The sequence below is a fragment of the Lathyrus oleraceus genome, chromosome 1 (genome assembly GCF_024323335.1).
Source record: "Lathyrus oleraceus cultivar Zhongwan6 chromosome 1, CAAS_Psat_ZW6_1.0, whole genome shotgun sequence".
Classification (NCBI taxonomy): Eukaryota; Viridiplantae; Streptophyta; class Magnoliopsida; order Fabales; family Fabaceae; genus Lathyrus; species Lathyrus oleraceus.
The window spans coordinates 398,193,493-398,204,610 of NC_066579.1; the positions used below are offsets into that span (position 1 = coordinate 398,193,493).

An 11,118-nucleotide genomic window follows, 5' to 3' on the forward strand; every position below is an offset into this window, starting at 1 on the left:
AAACGGAGAAAGAAAAAGAAGCAAACCTTGAGAATAACGATCCGACGGTGCAAGTAGGAGTGAAGGCTCAGAAACTCTTCTGAGTTCATTATCATCACCACACGAAAGAGAAGAGGATCCGAACGGAAACGGCGCAAAACCCAGCAAAGGAAAGTCATCGAACCGTCACCGTCGAAGCCGCAGCCAGAGGCCTCAGAAAGTTCTCATCACCGACCGCTCTTCACCATCAACACATATAGATTTTCGGTCATTACTAATTTCCGGATGATTTCTTTATGTTTCGTGTTTAGGTATAGTGAATTGAAGAAGAAATAGGAGCATGCATCAATGGAAAAGAAGGGGAAAGAAGCTTTCGGAAAAGCGTCCGTGGTTGCGATGCACACATGCAGGAAGTGAATAAGAGGAAAAAGGATTGTCAAACCCTAACCAGGACAACCTAGCCTTTTAATCTGTTTCTGTTTTACTGTCTTTCACTATCTTCCACTTTTCTTTTGTTTTACTCATTGTTTTATTATAATAAACGCTATTTGTTTAAAACATTAATATTGGAAAATTAGTAGGGGTTTAATAACCGGGATTCCTCAAGTAGTTCGTAGATTTTTATATAGGTTTATTGTAACTAATTTGTTTTAGTAATTTATAGTAAAAAATATCCTTATACCATTAACATGTTTTAACAATAACCTGTAGTTATTATTATTAATTTACTAGATTTAAAAAAAATGTTTCATTAGCAATATGAGTCGTTGGTTAAAGTTAGATTAATGGTGAGGATAAAAGGTCCACTTGTTAGAAATCCTTGTTTTAAATTAAGAATTAGCTCTTTTTCCAAATAAAAATTAATTTTCTTTCTTATCGTTAAAATGCAAAAATTAAAATTAAAATAGATCTTCTTCTTTTTTTTGTAAAATAATTAAAAATATGACATGGGTTTTTCCTTAAAATAATAATAAAACCATAACAAAATTCAAAAATTGTATTTTTCTCTTTCAATTTAGCAGTTTCATTTTTGCCGTTGATTTCTGTCTAACTTTTCACTAATGTTCTCTGTGTTTCTCCTCAGATCATGCTTAAATTTCGATTAATATTTATTCAGTTTATTTTGTTCCATGGATGTAATTCACGCGAGGCCATGGTCGCGGTTTATTTTATTTTGCATTTTTTTGGGATTTGTAATTTACGCGAGTGATCGTCGCGACAGCTTTCTTTACTTTCAGCACTTTATTTCTGCCATATAATATTTTGCCATGTTTGCATGTTTTACCGTTATTTTCCCTTCCGAAGGAATTAGGTCTAGCCGTTTGACCGCCGAGTCAATTGCCTTACCCTTTGAATGTTTCAAAACCCTAATCAGCTTAGGCGTCCCGCCGCGGACCCAAATGCCCTTTACCCTAGCTTTAGGTTAAAGAGTCGCCGTACTCTGTTGTAGGGCTTCCCGCCGTGGAATCCCTAATAATTTCAACCCTAATTTTAATTAACAAATTCAACGTAGAGATTGGAGTTTCCGCACTCCCCGTAAGCGTGTCCTTAAGATACATTTATTCCCCATTGAAACCTTGACCACAGTCAAGACGTTTCTAACCTCCCTTACGAGGGGAACTACAATTACTCTGATTCCATCCCCGTCAGGATATGTAGGCACAAGATGCGACGTCTTGCCGAGTAAACTTAGGACTAACCCTTAGGTCTCTTTTAGGTCACTCTATCCTTTAGCTCAGTGCATATTCCAAACAGATAATAAAAATAAAAAGACATACAATAAACAAAAGGTTCCTGTAGAGTACTACAGAAGTTTAGGGTGCTAGTATCTTCCCTAAGCTTAACCAACCCCTTACCTAGGTATCTCCCCGCATTGTGCTTACGATGCAAGAATAGGTTTTTCCTCTTTTGACCTTTTCCTTCGGATAAATCAAAGAGCGGATGTGAATTAAGAATTGTGATTCAAGCTAATTAATAGTTTGATATCCTATTTCCACCGCAACAGAAAATGGCGACTTCACTGGGGATAAACATAATTAAGGGTTGCCCCTATTTTGTTTATTGTATGATATTTTATACTATTAATTGTCTGTATCTATTATTTATTATGGGGGGTATCTTTGTTGTGAGATAAGTCCTACACCTGGACTTGAGTGAACTTATTATAGGAGGTGATAGATTCAACGAAGCTTATAGGGAGTTGAATCCCGACCAAGCCGACTTGAGAATCACCGCTCGGTTGAGGCCCTTTTGAAAGGTAGTTTTGTTGAACGAGTAATCGTGAAGACACTTACTATCTTCGATGGGAGCCTATGACACTGGGGACCGTAGTTACCTTAACACCACCTTGTCCTTATCTAGGACGTAGTGCGGGGACTATGAGGGAGTAATCCCAAAATAGTTGTTGCGCGATACCACACTCAAAAGAGGTTCTCTTGAGAATATTATTAACCACCGAGTCAATTGGGAAATTGATAATATCCGAAAGATGGACTGATGACTTTGGGAACCGATTTAGAACCCTTGTTCCGCAGGTACAATTAACCCTATAGTACATACCTCTGTGGGATGGGTAGACCTTGACTTCCGCTCATATACCTTTAACCTAGGACTTTGTGTGTTTATGTGCATTACATCCATAAAACATCATATCGCATCACATCTCATGGAATTCAAACTTTATTTATGAACATCACAGGCTACCATGGATTACAATAAGAGAAACACCTTGAAATATTCTTTTAAGAATTTTAAGTTGGATGACCTAAAGAAGCTAGGAGCCTTGGTTGAAGATCAAGAGAGGTTCAAGGACAAATACGGAAGGCTTTTATCCTTATTGAGAATCCAAGTGAAGGATGGGCTTCTTTCTACGTTACTACAGTTCTATGATCCGGATTACCATTGTTTCACGTTCCCAGATTATCAGCTATTACCTACCTTAGAAGAGTACTCTCAGTTGGTGGGGTTACCTATTTTGGATAAGTCTCCGTTCCCTTTCTTAGAGAAGGACCCTAAAGAGGAAGACATTGCTAAAGCCATATGCTTAAAGGTGTCAGACATCAAAGGCAATATGATCGCCAAAGGCGGAACTGTAGGGTTACCTACGCATTTCTTAATCAAGAAAGCCCAATATTATGCTGATCATTTAAGCATGCCTACCTTTGAGACAATCCTTGATTTGCTTATTTATGGAATGCTACTCTTCCCATGTTTTGAAGGATTCGTTGACATTAACGCCATCAAAATATTCATGAAGAACAATCCAGTACCAACGTTATTGGGTAACACTTATCATTCCATACATCTCCGGAATTTTCATGGTGGAGGAATGATCACCTGTTGTGTGCCTTTATTATACAAGTGGTTTATTTCGCACTTGCCCAAGTCTTTTTTGAGTCTTGACAAGGGATTTTGGTCACCAAGGGTCATGGCACTGACACACTCGGACATCGTTTGGTATAATCGTGTGTATGATGGAATACTAATTATTGACAGCTGTGGAGACTTTGCCAACGTACCTTTACTTGGTTTTAATGGAGGAATCAACTACAATCCAGTCCTAGCTCGCCGACAGTTAGGGTATCCCTTGAAAGAACCGCCTAAAAGTGTTCATGTGGAGAAAATCTTCTTTAAGGGTGACAAAGAACTTCAAGATCAGATTGTATCTGCTTGGCGTCATTTGCACAAGAAGGCCAAAGAAAGTTTGGGAAAGCCAAATTGTGTGTCTATGGAACCTTATCTTCGTTGGGTCCGGGAAAGAGCCATCAAGCTGAAGATGCCTTATCCTCGCCAAGATCCTTTACCTCCGAGAAGAGAACCTGTTTTAGTATTCATGTCCGAAGCTGAAAAGTTGGGAATCGCTTTGAAGAGAGCACAACATGAGGCAGAAACGTGGAAAGATAAATATCAGGTTCTCGTCAGTGAGAATGAAGAGCTACAAAGGCAGCTGCAGGCGAGGAATGAAGAAGTGCTTTCCTACAAAAAGAGAAGAATCTACGAGGATTTATTTTTCTCTGACTCTCCGCCTACTCGTTGAAGTCATGGACTATGCTTCCTTAGGGCTTTCGTAGCTTTTATTTAGCTATTTTCTTGTTTAGATTTTTTAAGAATATTTATTTGTAATCCATTTTTAAATCAATAAATAAAGATCCCAGTGGTATTCCGCGATATTCGTAAATGCTTGAATTCCATGAAATCTTTCATTCGCATTTTGCATCACATTTTGCATTTCATGTGTCTCCCGGTTGTCTCATACTCGGTTCTCTCATCAACAGTTTCATCACCCTGAATTGATACAACACTAGAGCTCAAGCTCGAAGAAGGATGGAAGAGCATGCTCAAGAGATGGATCGCGTTAACAACGAGCTAGCAGACCTTCGAGGGAATGTAGGAATAATTATGGAATTACTCCAGGTTATCAATGCAAAGATGGATACTCAGCCTACTGTGGTTTCTGAGATCAACACTACCGCTGCCGTAGATCCTCCGGTTGTTTCAGTTGAGAACCCGTTTCCTTATGGTCTTTCGCAGAGTGTCATACATCTGCCTGTTGTTACGTCAGTTCAACAAACTATGCCGGTTGCACAAAGTGGTCAACAAGCCATGCCCGTTATACAAAACGTTCAACAGACTGTGCCTTTGGTTCCCGAGCCTCCAAAGGCGACCCCTACCTTCACACAAGCTAATGTCCATACTCGTGTGCAGCCTTATCTTAATGAGCCTGTTTATGAAATTCTGGATGATAATGATGAAGGGTACCAGCCGCGTGATAGGCTCCGTGAGGAGGTTGTTACTATTGATAAAAGATTAAGAAAGATGGAAGGAGACCAGGTCTTTGGTGCTACTGCTAGAGACATCTGTTTGGTTTCCGGTTTAGTTATTCCGCTAAAGTTCAAGACTCCGAACTTTGACTGCTATGAAGGGACTACATGTCCGAAAAGCCATTTGATAATGTACTACCGTAGGATGGCTGCCCACGTGGAAAATGACAAGTTGATGATCCACTGTTTTCAAGACAGTCTGAAAGGTGCCTCGTCGAAGTGGTATTTAACATTGGGCCAATCTAGCATCAAGTCTTTTCAAGATTTGTCTGATGCTTTCATTAAGCACTATAAGTACAACATGGACTTGGCTTCTGACAGGAGACAACTTTTGAGTATGACGCAGAAAAATTCTGAAACCTTTAAGGAATACGCCCAACGATGGAGGGAAATTGCTTCCCAGGTTGAACCTCCATTGACTGATAAAGAATTAGCTGACTGGTTTGTTGACACCGTTCGTCCTGAGTTCTATGAAAGGATGGTGGGTAGTGTAACCACGAATTTCGCTGATATTGTTGCTGTTGGAGTAAAGGTTGAATTAGCTATGAAGAGTGGAAGGATGTCCAGTGGTTCTAGCAGTATGAGTTCGAAGGACCAAGCTAAGAAGACTGTCGTCAATCCTCAGAGAAAGAAGGAAGGAGAGACTCATGCAGTGTCTTCAGATAGGAGAAGGAATATGCAGTATCAATATCCGCCACAGTATGCCCAACCACAGGGATACCCGGTTCAGTACGTACCACCGCCATACGTGGCTGCTGTTGCACCATCTTTTAACCAACAAGCTCCACAAGCGCCCGTTTATCAGCCCATGCAACAGGTTCCTGGTTATCCGCCTCCGGTTTATCCTCCTCCGAATTATCAACAAGCATCCAACGCTCAGGCGAGTCAACAACCGAGGAACCAGGCACCTCGCCAGAATGCTCCAAGGAGACTATACAAGACTTGTCCACCGATTCCGATGACGTTCACCGAGTTGTATCCTTACTTAGTGCAACGCGGTTTGGTCACTACTCGAGCTTTGGGACCGCCTCCGAATCCTTTGCCAGCCAACTACAACGCCGCCGCTCATTGTTTATTTCATGAGGGTGCGCCAGGTCATGATTTGGAGAACTGTTATGCTTTGAAAAACCTTGTGAGGGATCTGATGGAAAGGAAAATCTTATCTTTCAATGATCCACCGCCCAATGTTAAGACAAACCCTTTGCCTACGCATGGGGCTGCTGTTAATGCCGTTGATGACTCGTCCGATGAGAATCTTATCCTTGATGTATCCCAGATCAAGACACCTCTGAAGATGTTCCACTCGAAGTTGTTTGAAGCCGGTCTGGTATCTGTGTCTCACATCCGTTGTGAAAGGTGTAAGGATTGTGATAAGGGTTGTGTTATGGTTCAGAAAGATGTTCAGAAATTGATTGATGACGGCTTCCTGCGAGTAGGTAACAAGGTGAAGAAGGCAGAAGTTGTTGCAGTTGAACCTATCTTCGATTTGCCCGAACCAAGAGGCGGGGTGCCGGTGTTTAACATGACAGGGACAATTTCTGCCATACCGGTATTTAGTATACCACAACCTGTTACTCCTTGGCCATTGATCATCCAAAAGCCGAGTCAGTTTCCATTCAGTGATCCCAAAGCTGTACCTTGGAAGTATGACGTAACTGCGATTGACAAAGGATCTGGAAATGTCATCCCAAGAGAAGAGATGAAGGTCGAAGCTAAAGAGGTAACCAACATAGCTGGGGCAAGCAGGATGACCCGCAGTGGTCGTGTCTATACACCCCGGTTTGATGAAGTTCCATCTAAAGAGCCAACCACCAATACGGCCGTGCCTGCTAAAGATAAAAGTAAGGAAGTTGTTACTAATGATGAGGATGCTGAGTTCTTAAGGATAATCAGGAAAAGTGATTATAAGGTTGTTGACCAGCTGCACCAGACTCCTTCGAAGATCTCCGTTCTGTCTCTGTTATTGAATTCACCCGCGCATAGAGCTGCTCTGCAGAAAGTCTTGACCCAGGCTCATGTCGCTCAGGACATTACGACCGGTCAGTTCGATCATGTAATTGCTAACATTACCGCCTGTAACACTCTCAGCTTCAGCAACGAGGAGTTACCGAAAGAGGGTCCGAATCATAACCGTGCCTTGCACATATCAGTGAAGTGTGAGGAGGATAATTTGGCAAGAGTGCTCGTGGATACTGGTTCTTCTTTGAATGTCTTACCTATGAGAGTTCTCTCTAAGTTGGCTTACAAAGAAACTGTGGTGAAGCCTACCTCCTTAGTTGTTAAAGCTTTTGATGGTTCGCGTAGATCAGTAATTGGAGAAGTTGAGCTTCCAATTCTAGTTGGTCCTCATGTGTTCAATATTACTTTCCAGGTCACGGATATCAACCCTAACTATAGTTGTTTGCTTGGAAGGCCTTGGATCCATGCCGCTGGGGCAGTGACGTCTACCCTGCACCAGAAGATGAAGTTTGTGGTTGATGATAAGCTGGTGATTATTCATGGTGAGGAAGATTTGATGGTTAGTAACTTGTCATCGTTTCGGTATATTGAGGCTGATGAAGACGCTTTGGAAACTTCTTTTCAAGCTCTTGAGATCGCTAATGTTGTTTTAGTGGAGGTTGAGGAGACTGTAGAAGGCTAGAGTAATCCATCGTTTGCATCGTTGAAGAGTACCAGATCAACAATTGACAGGGGCATTCCTGAAGGTTGGGGGGAGGTAATCAACGTCAAGACGAAGACTAATCACCACGGGTTAGGTTACAGACCAACTCATGAGAAAGTTGCTACCTATGCCGAAGGACGTCCGAAGATTTTCCAAGAAGTGTTTATCAACGGAGGTTTTCAAGTTAATGCCATTAGCGATGGTGATGAAGATGACGATTTAAGCAACCTGGTGTTCAAGAGTAGTGCAACATTGAGCAACTGGGAGGCTATAGAGATTCCTGTTATTTTTCCAGTGTCAAAGTAATTTAATTTTTCATTTGTGTTTTCAAATCCATAGCTCTGCCCAAGGCTATTGGATCGCTTTGTAGGGCCACCTTTCATTTTAAACAATTATTAATAAATGCATTTTGTTTTGTTCCAAGTTGTTCCACTGATTTTTTTTTCACCTTTAAAAATGAAATTGGCAATCTTTTAAAAAACAAACTAAAATACATTTTCACTTCTCTCATTTTCATTAAAAATTTAATAAAATAAGCCTTTCAACATGCAGTGACATTACAAACCTTGTTGAATCCAATGACGATACTGTCTCTCCTGATTGGGATTCACCCATTTATCAAGCTGAAGATGAGGGTGAGGAAGATTCTGAAGTACCCATCGAACTGACAAAGTTGGTCGAGTACGAGTACACGGAACTTCAACCATATAAGGAGCAGGTAGATTTGGTTAATCTTGGCACAGACGAAGACAAGAAAGAGGTCAAGGTTGGTACAATACTTGGGGATGAGATCAAGCAGGGGTTGATAAAGAGTTTGAAGGAATATGTTGATGCGTTCGCATGGTCGTATCAAGATATGCCCGGGTTGGACCCAGATATTGTTGTCCACAAATTACCACTTAAGCCAGATTGTCCGCCTATCAAGCAGAAACTTCGAAGAACCAGACCTGATATGTCTTTGAAGGTTCGAGATGAGGTTAAAAAGCAGTTGGATGCAGGTTTCCTTGCAGTTGTGAAGTATCCTGATTGGGTTGCCAACATTGTCCCAGTACCCAAGAAAGACGGTAAGGTCAGAATGTGTGTAGATTACAGAGATCTGAACAAAGCCAGTCCGAAAGATGATTTCCCTCTACCACATATTGATACACTTGTCGACAATACAGCTAGTTTTGCAGTTTTCTCATTTATGGATGGTTTCTCCGGTTATAATCAGATCAAGATGGATCCAACCGACCGAGAAAAGACTACATTTATTACCTCTTAGGGGACCTTCTGCTACAAAGTTATGCCTTTCGGTTTGAAGAACGCAGGGGCAACCTATCAGCGGGCCATGACTGCCCTCTTCCATGACATGATGCACAAAGAAATTGAAGTTTATGTAGATGATATGATCGCCAAATCTCGAAACGAAGAGGACCATTTGGATCATTGGATAAAGTTATTTGAACGACTCAGAAAGTACCAGTTGAAGCTGAATCCCGCTAAGTGTACCTTTGGTATTCGATCTGGAAAACTACTTGGTTTTATTGTCAGTCAGCGAGGAATTGAAGTAGACCCTGATAAAGTCCGAGCCATTCGAGACATGCCAGCTCCGCAGACTGAAACACAAGTCAGATGTTTTCTGGGGCGTTTAAACTATATTTCCAGGTTTATCTCTAATTTGACTGCTACTTGTGAACCGATCTTCAAGTTGCTATGCAAGGGGCAAACAGTTGATTGGAATCCCGATTGTCAGCGAGCGTTTGAAAAGATCAAGGATTATTTGCAAGAGCCTCCTATCTTGATTCCTCCTGTTCATGGAAGATCATTGTTCATGTACCTTACCGTTCTTGAGAAGTCTATGGGTTGCGTACTTGGGCAACATGATGAGACGGGAAGGAAGGAGCATGCCATATACTATCTAAGCAAGAAGTTCACTGATTGTGAAAACAGATATTCACCCTTGGAGAAGACTTGTTGTGCGCTAGCATGGGCTGCCAGACGTCTCCGGCAGTACATGATTTGTCATACCACATTATTGATTTCGAAGATGGATCCAATAAAGTACATTTTCGAAAAGCCGGCTCAGACGGGGAGGCTTGCCAGTTGGCACATGTTGCTATCGGAATATGACATCCAGTACGTACCGCAGAAAGCTATCAAAGGAAGTATTTTATCAGATTATCTGGCAGATCAGCCAGTAGAAGATTATGAGCCTCTCAAGTTCGACTTTCCTGATGAAGACATCCTATTGATAAAGAGAGATTGTGAAGAGCCAGGTCCTGAGGAAGGTCCGGAACCGGGTCTCTGGTGGAGGATGATGTTTGATGGTTCTTCAAATTACAGTGGGCATGGTATAAGCGCAATTCTGATGAATCCGAAAGGTGGTTTCACCCCTTTTACAACAAGGTTAGACTTTGAATGTACAAACAATGTCGGAGAGTATGAAGCATGCATTCTTGGCCTTGAAGCAGCTATCGACCTCCGAATCAAACTTCTCAAGGTAAGTGGAGATTCAGCCTTGGTTATTTATCAAGTAAAGGGTAAATGGGAGACGAAGCATGAGAATTTAATCCCTTATAGAGCCTACATCATCGAGTTGATTAAGTATTTTGACGAGATCAAGTTCGAACATGTTCCGAGATCTGAGAATCATGTGGCTGATGCTTTAGCCATGTTAGCATCCATGTGGAAGGTCAGATTGGTCAATGAAGCACCTCTCATTCGAATTGAACGCAAGACCGAGCCCGCGTACTGTCAGGTGGTCGAAGAAAATGAGGTGGATGAAAAGCCCTGGTTTCATGATATTAAGAATTATGTGCTCAAACAGGAGTATCCCGAGGGTGCTTCCGGTCTTGACAAAAAGATGTTGAGAAGACTGGCATCCCGTTTCTTCATCAGCAATGGTGTGTTATACAAAAGAAGTTACGACATGGTTTTGCTCAGATGTGTTGACAAGCATGAAGCAGACATGTTACTTCAGGAGATTCATGAGGGAACCTTCGGGACTCACGCCAATGGTTATGCGATGTCTAAAAAGATGTTAAGAGCTGGATATTACTGGTTAACGATGGAGTCTGACTGTATCCAATACGCCCAGAAGTGTCATAAGTGCCAAATCTACGCTGACAAAATGCATGTTCCTCCTGCACCGTTGAACGTTCTGACTTCACCGTGGCCTTTCTCCATGTGGGGCATTGACATGATTGGGGCAATTGAGCCAAAAGCTTCTAATGGTCACCGGTTCATCCTAGTTGCTATGGACTACTTCACCAAGTGGGTAGAAGCTGCTTCCTACGCCAATGTGACCAGGCAGGTGGTTGCCCGCTTCACCAGGAAAGAAATTATCTGTCGTTATGGAGTTCCAAGTCGGATCATAACTGACAATGGTACCAATTTGAACAATAAGACTATGAAGGAGTTGTGTGATACCTTCAAGATTGCACATCATAATTCTTCTCCATACCGTCCTAAGATGAATGGAGTTGTTGAAGCTGCGAACAAGAACATCAAAAAGATCCTACAAAAGATGGTTAAGACTTACAAGGATTGACATGAGATGTTACCATTCGCTTTGCATGGATACAGAACTACTGTTCGGACTTCAACAGGGGCAACACCTTTCTCACTAGTATATGGAATGGATGCCGTTCTCCCCATCGAAGTTGAGTTACCCTC

The 11,118-nt window shown here is 41.8% G+C and overlaps 1 protein-coding gene across 1 annotated transcript; it reads left to right on the forward strand.

Annotated features, from left to right (window-relative positions):
* Positions 1-2,683: 2,683 nt before the first annotated feature.
* Positions 2,684-4,015, forward strand: LOC127110657 (uncharacterized). Its single transcript, XM_051046157.1, has one exon. The coding sequence runs from the start codon at positions 2,684-2,686 to the stop codon at positions 4,013-4,015; it is 1,332 nt and encodes a 443-aa protein (XP_050902114.1).
* The last annotated feature ends 7,103 nt before the right edge of the window (positions 4,016-11,118 follow it).